General features: G+C 43.8%; 1 protein-coding gene across 5 annotated transcripts in view; it reads left to right on the forward strand.

The window, feature by feature from the left end:
* Positions 1-18712, forward strand: part of LOC143187366 (serine/threonine-protein phosphatase 4 regulatory subunit 1) — a 146145-nt gene that overhangs the window by 125003 nt on the left and 2430 nt on the right. For all 5 annotated transcript variants that reach the window (XM_076391543.1, XM_076391535.1, XM_076391552.1 and 2 more), the window contains 6 exons: positions 6064-6176; positions 12218-12360; positions 12564-12704; positions 17344-17514; positions 17969-18258; positions 18480-18675. In XM_076391543.1, the coding sequence (XP_076247658.1) occupies positions 6064-6176; positions 12218-12360; positions 12564-12704; positions 17344-17514; positions 17969-18258; positions 18480-18675 (1054 nt within the window). The remainder of the gene's footprint in view (positions 1-6063; positions 6177-12217; positions 12361-12563; positions 12705-17343; positions 17515-17968; positions 18259-18479; positions 18676-18712) is intronic.

The following is an 18712-nucleotide window of genomic DNA, read 5'->3' on the forward strand; positions in this document are numbered from 1 at the left end:
CTCGCCACGGTTAACGGGATAGTCGAGCGACAGTTGGGGGATGTTAAGTTATTTGCCGGACAAATTGCGGTTTTCCCGCTTTTGTGTCCTCCTTTCATTGGCACGATGCCGCGCGGTATTAAGACGGATGAAATGGAAACGCGACAGATGCGTGCACGCGGCGAACAAATTTTGCCCCCTTTTTTGTTTCTTTTCCCGTCATTTTTCTCTGTCTGTCCTTTGGGCTCTCTGCATCCGACGAAGCGGCGCGCGGCGCACCTGGCGAGGCGCTCCCCCAAATTACAAAGCACCCAGATTTTCGCGTCCCTCCTGCTCCAGGGCGCATCTGCGGGAATTTTCGCGATCTTCGAGAGAAACATAGAAAAATAGAAAAACGAATTGAAGAAACGCGTGTCAAATGGAACAAAAGATTGTATTTTGAATGGCTTAAAAATCAGTTTATTGTTGGAACTACTTCAATTTTCTATGAGTCTTTTTATGTCCTAGATGACTTCTTGCTTTCTATTTTAATGAGAATGTTTTCGACTGAAACTTAGTATCTACCGTTAGATATTTTCAATATCTAATATTTCCAGTATTTTTTAGCTCAATAGAAAAAATTCACTTAATCATTTAGGTATCATTATCGAACTTCTTTATTCAAAAAAATACTCCTCGTTCTCCTTAGCTCAGAAAGTAATTCCAAATTTTTGTTCATCAAAATTCCCCTTTATTAAGCGATAATTTACCCACGTTAAAATGATGCTCCCCATCAACTCAATTGATTAGTGGATCAATAAATCTCATCCACGTATTTCTCGCTCAGGCCGTGTTCCCATGGCTAAACGCTTCCGGGACTTAAGACCTTGCACGGCTTCGGCCTGTTGCCGATCTCCTTTTACGGCTGCCACGAGGAAGGACTTTTCTCGAAAGGAGCTGTCTCGTCGTTCGTCGAAACGCGTCGTGGTCTTTCATTACCATGACTATGGCGAGAATTTTCCGGTGGAATATTTTGCAGCTGTTCGTCGCGGCGCGGCGTCCTGTCGCTCTTTATCTCCTCCGTTCCTTCCTTCCAGCCGATTCGTTAGCGCGCGTTTGTCCTCCGTGAAACAATGGTCGGTCGAAGAGGAAGCGCGGTGAAACGCGCGGGACAATCGGACGCGTCGAGAGAGGAAGAGAGAGGCGGCCACGAACGAGGGAGAAAGCGAAGAGGGATGGGGAGGGAGAAATAAATGGGGAGCCTAAACAAATCCAGGAGGGTAGAAAAACCGTGTGAAGACGAGCCCGTGGAAAGTCCCGTACGTGGAACCCGGTATCTCGTCGCCGCGAGTCGAACCCTAGCCTTTCAACCCTCCTGCTACCCCTCGCTAGAGAATGGACCCCGATCAAGGATCGCAGGGGGCTGAGGGGGATCGAGGGACGGCTCTTCGGGCCCATGGGAATTTATCTTGTCTCGCAGATTTCACTCTGCGCTTCCTTGAGAAGAATCGGTCGAACGCTCGCCTTGCCACCGACAGATCTTAAGAAAGGGGGTGGAGAGGGCAATTTGTTGGGTTTCCGGTATATCAATGGGGGATGAAGATTGGGAACTTTGACGTGTTCACAGACATAGTTTATATTGAACTTGAATAGGTTCTAAACGATTATGCTGCAATATATGGTTATAGAAAATAGTTATATTAAAATTTAATGTGTTTCAAATTCATTTTTTTTTGGTCTTGTTTCTTCTTTAAATTGTAGAATTTTATTTATTTAGTTAAACTTTAATAATCGAGGGCCAATTCTAATACCTACTTCCGACTACTAAGTGTTAAGTAATAGTTTTCATTATTTCTAGACTGCATATCTTTATGCATTTATGGGACATTTCAATATACAAAAGAATACATAAAATCCACATAGTGTGCAAAATATCGAAAATTAAATACACTTTACAATATTTGGCGATTGAAACAAGACTTTAATCACATTCTGTTTCCGTGATTGTGTTTATGAAAATAAGAATCGATATAAACATCTGCAGTCTAATTGCTATAATTACAATATGTTTCAGGAATTGGTACAGTTTGTAAAGGATAAATAACAACACATTAAAATAATTTATATTTATATCTATTTATTTCTTCAATAATATGAACACAGAATATATTATCTACTTGTGCGCTAGCGGTTTCTCATGTGTTCGATTTTCGAGGGAAGCTTTACTGGGGAAACTAGAAGACGCATTTTCGATACACGTTCGATTTTGCTATGTCGTACTCGTCGAATGTAGGTCGTTCGTGTCAAAGACGAGGTCGAGACGTCCGAGCCTTTGTCGTTTGGTGCCGGCTTGCTTCTTGAGATAACAGTTGACTTCCGGTGGCTGGAAAGCGCAGTCAACTTGTCCCTAACGCGGTAAACTTCGTCGAACATTGAACTACATCGAACATAGACGTATTAAACTGACAGAGCGATGAACATTGCTGTTGTAATCAGAAACATGATGTCTCCTTTTGACGAAACAATTAAGAAAACTTTGGTGTGATCGATCACAAGTGCCTATAGAGTTTGAAAACATCGAATCAGATTCGTAAATTTATATCCAACTCGTATCTAAGTGAAACTGATTTTAGATCAAGTAGATTCTTGAGATACTTTTAACTTCTTTACGTATGGACTTTTGCAGACATTTGGCTAATATAATTTTCTTTTTCATCATATTATATTTGTTTGTATCATCTCAAACGTTTGTAGGTATAATTAAAGATTGTATAAAATTCGGAGTATTCAATTAAATTTAATTTCATTGCATCGAATTTAATCACAAATAATATATCAAGTGTGTATATACGTAAAATGAAACGCATTACTATGCGCTAAAAATAACACAGAGTGGGCACAGAAACACTCAGTATTCATTTTTCTTGCTATATGTTACAATATATCGATTAGGTTTCTCCAATTTCACGCAAAGTAAAAATAACCTAAACACTCTCATCGACTTTTCCCCCCTGCTCAACACACCTTCACCGTACCATTTCCCGAAAGCTAAATCTCCACGATTCACCGCAAAGAACTAGTCCTGAAATAGTCTAAATCATCCCATCACGTTTATCTTGCATGGCCAAGCAGTTCACAGTGACGCTTCGAGGAATATTTCGTCAACGATCCACTTTTATCGTCGTCGCTCCCCTGGACGAGGCATTACGTCCGTTTCCAAGCTCGCCGACGTGAAACGACCGACAAATCCACTTTTCTTCTTCGAGCAGGCTACGAGACGCGCACACGCGACTCGAATACAGTTTATTCGGGGAGTCTGCACGCGACGTCGAAGACGCGATATATCTTCCCGTGGATTTCCCAACCGCCTCATCCCTCGACGCCCTCGTAAACAGCCAAGCTGGGCGTCTCTTGCTTGGCCCTTTTGCTCCTATGAACAATTCACCGACGAACGAGCCGCTAATGAAATTTCGAACGCTGCTGTAGAGATCGTGGAGGGATCCCGTAAAAGCGCAACGTTATCGTCCAAATAACGACCGACTCGCGCTAATGGAGCTTTGGCTTTAATATCGATAATGAGCACCGGCCGCGGGCGACGATTTTTACGCTGCCACGATCGATCCGATTAATTAGCAGACTGAAGCTGAAAGCTTGACTTTTCGCGGGGGCCACCTGTGTATCGACCGTATTTCCTGGAATAATTAATAATGCAGATGACGTTAGGGATTGAATGTGGCGGCTAATGAGTTGGAAGTAGACTTTGTGGTATTTGGTTTATTTTATACGTCACTGATTTTACAGAGTGTTTATTTAGTACGATTTCGAGAGAGGGAGATTTTCTAAAGCTTCGACATAGCGTGAAGTAGAAACGCCGCGATCGAAGCGTGGATGTTGCTAAATCGCTGATACGCGGTTCATCTGGGGGTCAAAAATGTTGCCGATAACCACGGCGATGTTTATATTAACAGACATCCACGAGTGAATTTTATCAGTATCAAAGGTCCTCTAGCGTCGAGGAATCCTACGAAAGCCCCAGCGTAAAGTGCTTTGTTCGATACAGGGAAGCGGAGTCACCTTCACCCCAACCCTCCGGCGAATCGACTTTCCCCTAAAATCGAAACCATCGCCCGAAGTCCGCCCGTCACGAAACCGCCGTCTTCCCTATCGATCTTACGAGCCATCCCGAAGCATGAACATGCGCAGCGAAGCGAAGTCCAGGCGTGCTTCAATTTTGGGCCAGGGGGTGGCTAGGACCGCGCTCCAGTTCCCCAAAAAAGGCAACGCTCCCTGAACGACCAGAGATCCTCTTGACTCTCGTCCTAGATCGCTAACATATCCCTAAAATCTCGCCAAAAAAAAAAAGGTGAAAGGTACGCGAGAAGAAGAGCGGTGTGGTCGACGTCGCCCTCGTGGTCGTCGACGACGACGACGTCGGTGGCGGCGGCGGCCATGTTTGCGCCGACAGAGTAGGCGTTCACGGGCGGTACCATCCCTCTGCACGTTCTCCAACGACTTTGGAGAACGGTCTCCCCCACCTCTGGTCGTCTGGTAAACTTCTGGTGGGGTACCGCGAACGATCTTCCGTTGGTGCCGGTTCTACCCCCCACCATGAGCTCGTCTCCCCTCTGCCCTCTCGTTGGTGCTCGGTCTCTGTCGCTCCCTCGGGTCTGATGTCCCCTGACGAGTCGTCTCCTGCCCGCCAGCGGCGCTCTCTCCCTCTGTCTCCCCCCACTAAGACGCTTCGACGCGTCGCATCCATGGTCTGGAGAGGGTAGCCTGCCACCACCAGCGTGGTAGGCCGCGTGGTAGGGGGAAGTCTTGCGAGGACGCCGAACTAGAAGATCGAACACCTCTTCGCGTATCTTCTCGTCTTCCTTCCTTCGTTAGACGCCGATGCTCCACGCTATTCTCTCGCACGCTCCGACACTTCTTCCCTCCTCACCTCTTCCTCCCTCCCCGTTCATCCCCCTCTATGGCGCATTATTCGTCGGCTTTTTTGCCTTTTCTTTTCGATTTTTTTTCTACATCGAAGAGAAGCGCTCCGCGCCTCTACTTTGCGATGCCGCCTCGATGGCCGACTGACAACCACTGACACCCGCTCCCTTTCGGGCTTCCTCTGCGAATCCTGATTGGCCCCCTCGGCTCTCGATCGTTAAGATTCGACCAAGTCCAGTGTAAGGAACTTCCTCGGCGGCTGGGAATTTGGCGAAATTAGCGAGGGATCCGGAGGACCAGCGAGGAACGAAGTTCTCCGGGGATTCTGGGGAATTTGGCGAGGGGTCCTTCGCTTCTTGTTAAAACTTATTTTCCAAGTTCTTCTAGACGCCGTTAATTATCGTCCAGCGCGGGCTATTTGCATTCACGACAGCTACGACGAGAAAATGTAATTTTCCTTGGGTAAAGTGTCGACATTTGTGCCTCTCGTGTCTGATGACTTGACAGGTTTTGCATTCTTTTTGGGATGCAAGAGACAATACTAGTAGGGCTAGGCTGTAGATTTATGCTGTATGAGAGAAAACATCGCTGAGAAATAGGTGTGGAAATGATTGGAGATGATCGTCCCTCCTCGAGAATGTGACCACGATTCGAAATACAGAATTCGATCTAAAACGATCGTTCTTTGTTACTTCAGTTAGTCGCCGAGGTCTTAAATAGGTAGAGGGATAGTAAATGTTTAGGTCAACTGATCTGCTTCAGCTTGTCTCACCTGAGCCCTTATCGCCTGCGATTCTGGCAGCCCGCTGGGACTTCCATTTCTGTTTCCATGGGGTTTGGTAGGTAGTTGTATTCTCTTTCTTTTGGGGAGGACTGGGTTTATTCTAAAGATAAATGGCGATGTTGGGGAAACGATCTGGAGGACTTCAAGGCTGTGGGTTAATTGTTTAATAATATTGAAAGCTGATTGGTCTTAAACCTTTCAAACTATATATTCTTTTTGTATTCTTCCTCTCTGCTGTATTAAAACGTTACAATCTGTACTTAAGTCGTTGTAATCTTGTGATTCAGAAGCTAGTTTTTTCTGTAATTTGACAAGAAATTGCATCTCTTTTATTCTGTATAGAAAATTTGAGATTTAACCGTGATCTCTGTTATTCTTTGTTACAGACAGGCAATCGGGAGGGTTTTGGTGGAGATATTTCGCACTGCCGTTAATAATGGAACAAAACTCAATGTCGACGAAGTCATGCAGCCAGTACAACAGATCACCCAGAATTCTGGTGAGTTTAATAATTACTTATGTATTATTGTAGTAATGAACTTAGCAAAAATTTATTAATGCAATGATAATTTTATATTGTCACAAAATATGAAGTTTAAAATTTTTGAATTCATCTTTCTAAAATTAAACTGAGTGACCTATTAACACAAAATAAGTCTTTAAAAACGTCTGCTATCAAGTTTGCTACTAATTATAAATGATATATGATAATATTTCACCGTAGTGTATGTATACACAGCCTGCTTTACAAGTAATTAGAACCTTTGCTGCTTTTAAATTTGAGTTATCATTGTTGTGAGTGAACCGAAAGGATTGGAAATACTTCTGAGCCAAATCCTTATTATAACACATTTGTGCATGAGTTGTTACATTTTCTTTCATGCGTTTACAATTGCTTTTGACTTTAGTATTGCTTTCTTATTTACTTCTGGCTTGCTCAAATCACGCTCAACTCTCACTGCTTTCACATAATTTTTGCATTATTTTGATTCAGAATATTGATCATTTCTATCTTAAAGAGATGAAATAATCACGAAATATCACTGAGATATCGTGTACATTGTACTTTTATTCTTAAAAATTCGTTTGACTCTCACGTTGCACACGTTTCATGGAATGCTCATTTTTCATGAGCACAAAACAAAAACTCGATCATTTACTATACCAGCGAAAAACTCCATTTTATATGTTGCCATGTTACCTCCAAGTAATCTTTCTTAATCTCACGTAATTTTCATGGTCAAGATAAAACCAATAAAAGGAACGAAATTTTAGAATTCCTCCACGCAAGAACCTTCACTTAACAGAACAAGTACAAATATTGAATCCTCTGGAGCTACTTCTGTCGCTCTTCGACAAGTAAAAATTAGACTACGTGACACATTTAAGGTACAAATTTCCAGAAAGAACACGTGCCACAGAGCATCATCTCCTTAGAGGAAGGTAAAACTTCCTTTTTAGGCGGTTCGCCATTTGTTTTTCCGCCTGTTTCGGCCTCGTTTCCCCCAAATGAGGAGCATTCCCGCAGGAAACCGTAGACGGAAGAAGCTTAAAAATAGGACGACTTGAAACAAGACAGAACGTTCCATATTGTGGGGGGTAAATGATGAAGCTGGTCGGGGATGCAGACGAGGCTGTTGCTCTGTTAGGTGACGACAAGATTGTCCCCGCTTCCGGTGCAGCGCGTGCCTCGCCGGAAGTCTCTCGTAGCTCTTCCGTGTATATTCATCAAGTATTTATACGAGCAAGCGTAACACGGTATACTTCTTTCGTCCCACTTCGGGCTGACGTCAAATTTAAAGTAAATACAGGAATAGAGGTTTCAGGGAATCGTAGTTCCCTGTTTTCAGGGTTGACGAATTTTTGTTTGAAACAGTACAGTCTTGAAATGGAGTTGACAAAATTATGGTTAGGTATATAGAAGTACCACACAAGCCATATTTAAAAAAAAGATTGAGTTTCTGCCTTAATTAAGATCTGCAGAACATAGTTTGTATTTTCAGCAACAGAGGATTTAAGTAGCGGCACTTTTCCCTTAAAAACCGAGAACTAATTAAACACAGATCTGTAATATAAGATGGAAGTTCAAAACTGCGAAAGTCAGTTCTTTGAAAATAAAAATGTACGTCTTATGTAGTTCTACCCCATAATTACATACTGAAGTAAGAATCCTTTATCTACTTTATGATATTTCTAATAAAGCGAAGAAATTATATTAATTGGCATTACAAGAATTGTTAATAGATTCAGATAATAAGATATGCTTAAAAAGTTCTAAAATAACTCTTTTCTAGATTCTTTCTCTAACTCTCCATGAACCAGGGCGTCGATTTTCATTCAAAATTAAAGGGAGACACAACTTATTCTGAATGACTCTTCCCCTCCATTCCATCTCCAATGCGGGATCGAAAAATATTGTTACATTCATAAGAAACACCTTACATCTAACAAACATTTTCAATCTCCAATATCATATATGAAACGTCTTGGAACCACCCTCAACTCTCAAGACGGGTAGATGACGCGGAAGTCGTTTGAAAGATCGAGTCCTTCGCAGAAGTCGAAAAAGACCGATCGGCGTGCTTTCCAGCGGTCGTTTCGCGGAACTGAAAAATTGTGTTCAAAGGTCATCCCGCAAAGTTCCGCCGATGGGTATCTACGTGAGACCGTCGCCCGTGGTCGCCGAACCTTTCAGAAAGCAACACCCAGGCTCGGATCCTTCCGTGAAAAACGTTTTCTTTTTACCTGGCTGCCAGTTCGGGGAAACGTGGAAAACGACGCGCCACTGCGTTTTCATCCCACTAATGGCTCCTTTCTTTTCAGAAGCCTTCGAAAACGCCTTAAGATTGTCCGTCCATCCTCGCCCCCGTGAAAACAACGCGTGTCCTCTTTATTATCTTCTGTCCTTAATACGGTGTGCCCATGGCGACAAAGGGAATTATACGAATTGCAAATAAACTTCGTCGATTTTCCTTGGTCTCGCCGCTCGGCGACCCAACTCGTTCAATATCCCATCGCTGCAGTTTTCGAGGAAGCTGGCACCCTCGCTTTTGGGCGTTTCCTGGAGGATGCAACCGCGTTGGGAGGTTGCATCCTGCGATGCATGATCCAAGAGGAGCCAGCCACCGATCCTGAGGCTATTTTTAGGAATACAGGGAACATCCTGCTCCTTAACACGCGCCAGCATCGATGTTTTTCCGTGAGGCGATCGAACGTGAGGGGGAGGGCGAGAAAAGAGGACTAGGGGCGAGGGTCCAGGACTCGGGGCACGCGACGCAGGCGCTCTTTTTCTACGTTCGCGTATTTTTGGACACGCTTCCACGGAGAATAGGGGACCCGCTCGCGCCCTTTTTCCTTCGATGGATAGGACGCCAGTTGCGTCGTTTCGTCAGTCACCTCCCCCTCTCGCGACCGTTTCCGACTTTTCCTCGCCATATGGAGGAAAGGATATTCGGAAGCTCTGAGGAAAGCCGCCGACACGCGCCTCTACTTTTCCCTCTTTTTCTTCGGGATGATGAAACGCAGCTTGCATCGCGACAAGAGACAAACAGCGGAATTTTTGTACTTTCGGGGAATTGGCTTCTGCGGAGATTGCTTCTATACGGTGACGAGGTGGTATGCTTTACGTGTATTTTGAAGGTTTTGTGAACTTTGATCCCATCGTGAATAGCATCTAGTTATTGAAACGGTGAGATCGATGGGATTGATCGTTGCCTCGATACAGGTTCAATGTTTATTCATGAATTTATAACGAGAATTACGTTTCTGAGATCAACTTATGGTAGTTTATTTTAATCTTATCAGGATTGTGAATGACAACGCTAGTAAAATAAAATTTTTTTTTAATATATGGATGAATTTAATAGTCATTCTAGCGAACAAAGAGCACCCTAGAAAATCGTTTCACCTGTCGCTAAATTAATCTTTCACGGATGGTGCCTTTTCACCTGCACAAACATTGTGCAAATGGAACCGAATATTATATCATTCGAAAGCTTGAGTTTTCTAAATTATTAATAATTGTTTCACAACTCTGTACATGAAAGCTAAACTAACCCAAGTTCAATTCTTTCACAAGCGAGTTTTATATATCATTTTTCCACTCTCGATTTATTTTATCAAAATAGTAGAAATCTACCTCTCGTTATAATTAAAAATATTTGATCGTATAAGGTATTGTAACTACAATATTATGTTACGTGTTACCACAATTGTTCTTTTGTCTTCCTGAAAAATAACAAAAAAGAACTTAGGTCAATTTCAGCTTCAAGCACAACATTGTTGAAAGAAAAATTGAGAAAAATATATAGAGAAATTTTCTTAAACCGACCCAATGTCCATATAGAACAGAAAAGTCATCGCTGAGGGATTAAACTCGAACAAAAATTCAAAGTTCTTCTCGATCATCCTTAAAATTTCAACTCAACTTCCTCAAAACAATACCTTTCCCCAATATCAATTCTCTCAATTCCCTAACAACCCCTTGAAACGGTAGCTCGACCACGTGTCCAAGAGAAAGCGCGCGAAAGGGCCCTCGCATCCTCCCGCCGTTTCCCAAATTCGTCAACAATGAAACGAACGAGCCACGGACAAGGGACGCAGATAGAGAGGGGACGAAATACCAGGAAAATAATCGGTGACGCTTAATCCTGAAGGAGCGCAGCGGGATATTTTTGGCGGGATCTTGGCCGGGACAGAAGGCGCAAGGATGGAGTAGGCGGAGAAGAAGATAAGACCCTGTGCGTGATTAATGGACGGGGACTGCGAGGGAGAAAGGGGGGAGAGGATGAAGGGAGAAGCTGCTGCCGCTCTTTCGTCTTCCTCCGCGTCTTCAGCCGATCGTGGAGGGAGGAAGAGACACGGAGGGCGGGCACATCGAGGGAGGAAGCAGAGGAAGCGCGGATCGCGAGGGTCCCTGGGCGACGGGAAACAGGGGAGAGGAGGGAAAAGCGAGCGAGCACGTGCTTGGATCGTGGGCCTCACGAAGGGCGCGCGAAAACGGCCGAAAAGGGACGAGCCCCGTTTTGTCGTCGGTCCCCTACCCCCTCCCCTCCCTCCTTCTCCTGCGCCACGCTGGGCCCGCGGGAGTGGGGCAGCTACCCTCTCCCTCCCCACTCCGGCTGGAAAAGTCCGACTAACCGAGGAAGGTGCATTTCCCGCAACCGAACCGACGACCCTCAGTCGCACCCACGCTCTGCCTTCGTAAAGTGCTCTTCTTCGTTTTTCTTCGGCGTTCCTGGAAACCTCTGAGAAGGGACTCTGGTCGAGCAGCGATTTTCCCGCGTTTTTGGAAGCGTGCCTCGCCTTTCTGCCATCGCTTTCCTCTCGCGAGTGCTTTCTTTTTCAGTGAAAGTTCAGTTTTCTGGAATTCTTTATATTACGGTTTAAGTATTTTTGCTTTAGGCAGTTTTGAAATATTTTGCGATATTCAGTCACCACGTGCCTGGAACATCTGAGTATGTCGGTTCCCGCGTTTTTCTTCGATTCGATATTTTTTGGGGACACCTTGTATCCTGGTGATGTGCTCTGCGAACTGAAATTCGAGTTTGCGGGAAAGAGGAGATTGAAGCTTTCGAAATGGCTTGACGATGTTCGTAACGTGGAGATTGCTGAAATATTACAGGAAGGTGGATGACTGTACCGAACATGGTATGTGAATTCTTTTTTCCCTTGCTTCTCTCTTCTTTGTATCTTCGTTCCTTTAATGAGGATTTCAAAGGAGGCAATTACCCAGCAGAAGTCATAATTTTTACAAGGTTCCTCACGACCCTGTTGCACCTGTCTGGTTAAGTAGTCGACCGATGGGACCGCTTCCCTAATGACCAACGGGAAATTCTCGGTTCTTTATGGGCGTCGAGCTTCAGGCCAAAGTTTCGAAAGGTGTGAGTTTTCCTAATCAGCAGGGGCGCCAGTTTGCGACGCCCTTTTTCATTCAGGTATTTCCACGGAAACGGCTACCCCGTCGTTCAGGCATAAAACGGCCAAGGCCGAGGAAACACCGAAGAATGACCCCCTTTGGCCTCTTCCCCTGTTTTCCTCGCTTTCAACGCACGAATGGCTGGCTGGTCAGCGGCGGATCGTGAGTTGCAAAGGAACGATCGGATTCCTCCTTAAAACGCCGACAATTTTCTCCTCGGGGCCTGTGTTAACTCCGTTATTCTAGAGGAACTCTTTAGATAGAAATATGCGTGGGATTCAGAAACGATCGCCACGAGTATAGAACTGAATTACTTATTTAGAGAAATGGGGTAACCCTTATATTTTGAGGGGTCGATCGATCCAACGCTGTTCGGTTTAAAGAAACTAAAATTGGAAAACAGCTGTTCCAAGAATCCCTCTAAACCTACTACTTTTTATGGAGTCTGAAAAAGTAGGAGTCTCCTAATTAATCAGTTACAACAATTCGACTTATAAGCTCAACTTTAACCGAAATATTGAAACATTCTTTTTTACCAGAAAAAGGGAAAGTCTTTAATTTTCAATATCCCCGTATCAAATGTTTTTCTTCCTCTAAAATTCCAAATCGATTCTTTGTTTCAGATATCCAGGTTCGATTGGATCTAGTAGAGCAGCTTGTACAAGTGGCGAAGATCTGCCAAGAGGCGCCACACCTCTTCGGCGACGTTCTCCACGATCATCTGCTGGGCATCATTATAAAATGCCTACAGGATTCGGATAATCAGGTGAATATTTGTACGTTCGTTACACAGGGTCCGAGGAGTTGGCCGCCAAGAGATAAGCATCTCTGTGGTCGGCTCGCCGCCGCGGTCGATCCAGAAAATTTTCGACAGTCTTTCCTGCCGATCGCTTCACGAGGCCCCGAGTACCGTAACGCGGCAAGAATTATAGGGCCCATTGACAAATACCTTTTCTCCCTGTTGACCAGGTACGAATGATGGCCCGAGCAGCGATATTGGTGCTAGTGCAGAACGGCCACCTCGACAACGCCACGATCGAGGCCAAAGTCTGCCCCGTAATCGAACTCCTCCTCTCTACGTCCGGTGATTGCCTTAACTCGGGCATTGCCGTAAGTTCACGACTCAGTTTTACTATTCTTTTGGACTCCAGTAAATGATAAAGTTTCAGCAAGCGTCAATTCGAGCCTATCGATAAAGACGCTGCGAAATGAATTTTGATATTTTACGCTACAAGGACCAATGAAGTTTCTTGAAGCTAAATCCATGGCATTTTAAATCTGTCTTATACATAGTGTTACTCATTTTACTTTTACAAACTTTTTATGGCTGTTGTTACTTTATTATTACGATTCCTTTTTATCTATATTCATCTTGAATATTCAGATACCTGTACTTATCTATACAAGGAGATCTAAAAGAGGTCCTTCTGGCGTTAATATCCGTGTTAAGTATCAAGAATCGATATAAAAGAGTGCTAAGTTACATTTAAAAATATAAAAAATAAGATAACTTAGGAGAAAGAAATTTTCCTCGCTTCTTGCATGAGAATTCGCTTTGTTTAGAAGCAGAGTGATTCGTTGCTTAAATATTAACACGTTCTCTGCCACCCATTTCATGTTACACTCCCCTGAAACGGTGCACTAGAAATATTTAATCCCTTCATAATGGCGTCTTCTTCGCGTCTAATTAAGGACACCGCACTTTACTATATTATAGAACGCAATGGTCCATGCAAAATTTCTAAAGATCGCGGCAGGGAACGTACCAATGACACATGGTGTCTATGGTGGCCACTTTCGGTGCAGCGAGCATCGAGTGGCTGCCCCCGGCGAGAGATAACGCGATCTCTCCCCTCGTTCCTTAACTTTTATCGTTATTGCCACCGTCTTTCGGGGAAACACGTTCGAGGGACGAGTGGAACAAGGTCGCCCCGACGTTTTCCGTGTCGCGTTTTAACATTCTATCGAGCAGTTCCCTGCCGTCTAATGGGGACTCGAACGTCTGCTAGCGGCCCGACTGGGCGACGTTAATTAACGAATACGTATGTAGGAAGAGGCGATACGAAAGCCTGGCGCAAGAGAAAACGGCGAGGCGTCTTCGCGCGCTGCATTCTTGATCCGCTTGACGTGTTGATCGCGATCGATGGCCGTAAAGGTGGGTTTTCCTGTATGAGATTTTCGCTGCGACTGGCTGCAACGTCCAGTTATTCGAGCAATCTACTGTATCTGTTTTTTCACTTATTTTGAGATAAATGCGTCAGAAACTCTGTACCTGAGAGCCGAGTCTACTTCACTTATGACGTTGCTTAAATTGATCCCTATTATTGTGATAATAATCAGATCAGAAAGAATTTATCAAGAAATTCCTTTTTGAAAAAAAAAAAAACTTGGATTAGTCTGGTTCTCGGGTAAAGAACTTTCGCAACGACAGCTGTATATAGAAAATCCTACCTTAAGAGACTCATGTCGAAGTTTCATAGTAAACCGCAAAGTATTTTGCACTCTAACACAAATACATTGTTAGAGATATACTCTGTGATTAGTCTTACGAAACTGTTTTAGATTTATGGTTGATCAAATTAGCAATGCAATTGCGTAGAAACACAAGATTCTCTATTGAGTCTATTTGTGTGATCAGCTGATTCGGTTTTAGCCACGCAACTGCGAATACAGCATTTCTCGTTGTAGGCTCATTACTCATCAACGAGTAATGGTATATAGTAATGGTCATTGAAATTGCACCACTTGACAAATATCAGTGCTTTTGGTTTAATTGTCACATAAGTAATTGGTTGTATAATTTGTCATTAAAGTGCTAATTCTCTTTTTTGATCGAAACTTTGATTTGTATAACAATTTAGATACATTTAGTTGTCACATTTATAAATACTTTCATATTCAACAGATGGTATTTTTAATGAGTCCTACGATTTTATTGGCCACTACTGTACATACTGAGGGACACGTAAAGGTCGTGTATAGTGTAGAGATGAGAAGAGGCAAGAGAGGTACTTCACTAATTCTGGGTAGCTCTCTCTCTACCATTTTACTCAAGAATTAGTAACGAATTTCTTATCTGATAAGTATACACTAAAGAACGCGCTGTCGTATCCGATTCAAGAAAAGCTGGCTCATAGAGGAGAGATTATGCTAGGACCAATCGGACCCGCATTCCTTTCCTTAGACTTCTCATTTCTGCGCAGCACAGCTAACATAGTATGTTAGCCTAGCGTGGCTAGAATCGCGCCAGCTGATTACTTATATTATATTCATTATTTCTCTTCAATCGAACCTTGGACGGATTCCGCCTGAAAGACATGGGTAGTGAGATGTTCTCACGCTATCGCGTCTCACTATCTTGTCTTTCATCCGGCGTCCGTTCTGCTACGACGTTTGCCAGGGACTCCAGAAAACAGTCGCAAGCTTCCCTTAAAAAAGAAAGGAATAATACACCTGTACTTGATCCCCAAAATTTGATAGAAGCATTCCCCAGATGGAACCACGTTCGAAGAAATTGAGAAAACAGGAGGATCTTCGTCCAGGGACATGCTTTTACCATCAAAGTTGGTTTGTCATAGAGATCGACTATCACAGCCAGCTTTGATGAGCAAAATTGTGTCTGTCCACGACGAAGCTGAAAATAAAACGGCGGACGAAACGCGAACAGGGGCGGGGGGGACATGGAAATAATTACCAGAGATATCTGGAAGCCGGATATATCTCCCGGAATTGAGGGATGGCGGAAACGAGCAATGCACGAGGAGATGGAAGCGGAAAGGGAAGGAGAGGAGGAACGAGCGTCGCATCGAGTACAGCGTCGGAATGAAAATACCTTTTGCGGTCCGATACATCAAATTGGTTGTGGAATGTTTCGAGTCATATCACAGCCATTTTGATGAGCTTGGCCCGCAGAATCGATCGTCAGGGAAACGTGCCGCTCGCGTGGCAGCGAGCGCGCTTGGTGCCCGCTTAATTAATAATCATCCACGTCGAACAACCGTGCATGGAAGCTCATCGGAGGAACTGCGCTCTAAGCGATATCTTTACGGTGCCATCGTCCCTCTCCTCGAGAATGTCCTTCGAGGGCCTCCGCGTGTCGGCGATAAGAGGCGAGCACGCGCGCGCAGACGGCACAGTCGCGACGAGGGAACGAGAGGAACGCGATCCAATCGTCAAATTGGTTGTGGCGTGTTGCTTTTCTAGATTTCATATCACAGCCATTTTTGACGATTTGGATCGCCGTTTTTTGCGACGCCTCGTCCATTGCCAGCAACCAGACGAACCAATGCACCACCTTCACGTGGAAGGGGACTGGAAGGCCACTTCTTGCGGAGGATGGAAAGGAAGCGCGAGTGCATTGCTCACAAAGTGGCTGTGATATGCTGATGCGAGCGTTCATATCACAGCCAGCTTTGATGAGCGTTGCGCCACGCTACGTTCTTCAAGAAATTTCGAGGAGTACGATCGACCAGTTGAGGATACATTTGTGATCGTAGAGTCTTCTGCATCGACTTCGATGAGTGCCATGGTTGTTATATGGAACCAGAATGTAGCGAGTCATTTCTAAGAAAAACATTTCCGATCACCTGGCCCGATACGGAGCGCCGAGCGAGTCCTCGCGCAGTTTCCGCTTTCGGGAAAGGTCCGAGGCTCTGTGTACTCCTCTCATGGTCGACTCCCTCTTACGGATCCTGCGTATCACGAAGAACGTCATCTCGCTATACGTCGAGTCACGTTCCCTCGATGGTACCTTACGGAATACAGTAAAGATGTTTTATTACTGTTACAATGACATCTTGGAATACCTTATTATCATTGTGTGATTTCTGTAAAGCCTTGACGTATCGAATCCCTCGCAGTTCAAACAGAAAATCGAATTTTCAGTTCCAGAAATTTACAGTTCAAATATATGTATCGAATTTTAAACCATTGTTACGTGATTCCATCACGCTCCAGTGGAGCAGGAGAACTCGTAACCCATTTTTTAATTATTGAATCAATATGAAACTCGAATAAAAATTGAATTTTATTTGTGAAACAAAACTGAAGGAAAATAAGACTTTGAAATTCATATATTGAAGAATTTACAGCGAAGATAATTTGCAACTGCCTTCCAATCGAAATGCGAGGGGTTGGAAGCATGATAGGACATAAGGCACGATTGTTGAACGACGATGCAGTGTACCATCTTTCAGTGGGATGTTTCCCTTACCCCTCCCTCCCCTTGTAATCGTCTGATATCGACGAGTACACACATGCGGGCATCGAGGTGCTCGAAAAATTCTGAGAGCGATCGATCTTCACTGTGTCTGTTCCCTACCTCGAAACCATTCGATCTAGCCCATCCATCCAGCATCCCCCCGATGTTGATTGTTCTTGTGTTATCTTTTTCCAGGTGTTTAGTGACGTGAATTCGACTGTTCCTCCCATCAGAGTGGTTGTGATGTGGTGGCTTGGACTCGTATCACAGCCAGCTTTGATGAGCGGAACGGTACGATTTGTGTCTTCGAGATTGGTTGGTTGTGAAAGAGCAAGCCTCTGCAGGACGGTATTTCAAGGAAAGAACTATATATTTTTTTAATTTAAGAGAGAGCAATACTTAGCGAATCGTGCATAAAACGTGTACATAGACGTTTCTCGGTCCTCCGTTGTTACCTGTTATCTATCTTCGCTATGTTTGATTTACTTATCGACGATCCCATTTCCAATTCGTATGAAAGTATATCGTATATGTTATGTCGATCCGCAGCTCATGAGCAAGATGGCACCGCTCATTGGCAAAGAGCTGACAGAAAAGATTTTTCTGGACAGATATATTGCACTCTGCAAGGACGAGCAGTTCTGTGTAAGGAAAGTCTGCGTTTCGCATTTCGTGGAGCTCTGCGCCGCTGTCGGGAGGAAGGCCCTTTTTCGTAAATTGGTACGTAACGTGTTTTAGTGTCTACAATGTTACAATTATCACTTAAATTCACGACAGGAGATATGGTCTAATCTAAGTCGATATTTTATCATTTATAAAGGATAAGATCCTTTCCCTATACTTTTAGTACCAAGACCAGCACACGTGGATTCGCTAAATAGAATATCGAATCTAGCGAATACCTACAGTTTCCAATTAAATCTTTTCAATCAATCATTACCTTCGTTAAGCTGGTTGACATAAAGTCGTACATACTAGTGCTCTAACTGAAAGCTCTTGCTTCGAGGTCAGGCAATAATTCTGTATAATAATTCGTGTATAATTCTAAAATATTGTACACCACAAGATTAGATTCATTTGAATAAATATATAAAATAATAATGAGACTATGGGCAATATTTCAATCTGGACAAAGTGAGCCCTCGCTATGTTAATTTCTATCAATTTCTTCCAGTTTCCTGTATTCGTCGATCTGTGCTGCGATCGAGTATGGGGCATCAGGAAAGCGTGCGTGGACATTATGATCCCACTTTCATGCTGCATGACTCTCCAGTACCGTCGATTACTGTTGGCAGAGCTTCTGGCCACGCATCTTAACGACGAATCAAAATGGGTGCGAACGTCTGCCTTTCAAATTTTAGGACCATTTATATCTACGTTCGCGAAACAGTTTACCAAAGTAACTTATAATCAACACGGCGAGCCAACAATAGTGTTTACCAGCCAACAAGATACTCGTTTCAGGTATAAAAAGCATTTTTTTTACCCCCACCCTACTCGGCCGACTCGAGACTCGTACCATAGTCTTTCTTTTTCTTCCTCCCTTGTATCTTCTTTTTTCTATCTCCTTTTCGCTCTGCTGTACCATTCCCGAATAGTCTCGTTGTCTCTATTTCACACGTCTCCATTCGCTAGTGTTTTGGTAAATCGATAGAATTATACGAATCTATTCTTTTCGGTTACAGCATGAGGTATCCATACGAAGGTATTTTCCCCACCAAGGGTGCCGTTCTAAGTCACACGCTCGACGCGGAGGATCATAATCCTAAAGAAAATTTCCATTCGTCTTTGATAATACAAAAGCCGATCTTCGAGTTGGAGGAGAACGAGGAAGACTCCCGGGAGGATCACACTTGTATGATAGGAATTTATAAATCAAGAGTAAGGATCTTTTACTGTTCAGTACTTTATTCAAATC

The sequence above is a fragment of the Calliopsis andreniformis genome, chromosome 2, assembly GCF_051401765.1.
Source record: "Calliopsis andreniformis isolate RMS-2024a chromosome 2, iyCalAndr_principal, whole genome shotgun sequence".
In the NCBI taxonomy this organism is placed as follows: domain Eukaryota; kingdom Metazoa; phylum Arthropoda; class Insecta; order Hymenoptera; family Andrenidae; genus Calliopsis; species Calliopsis andreniformis.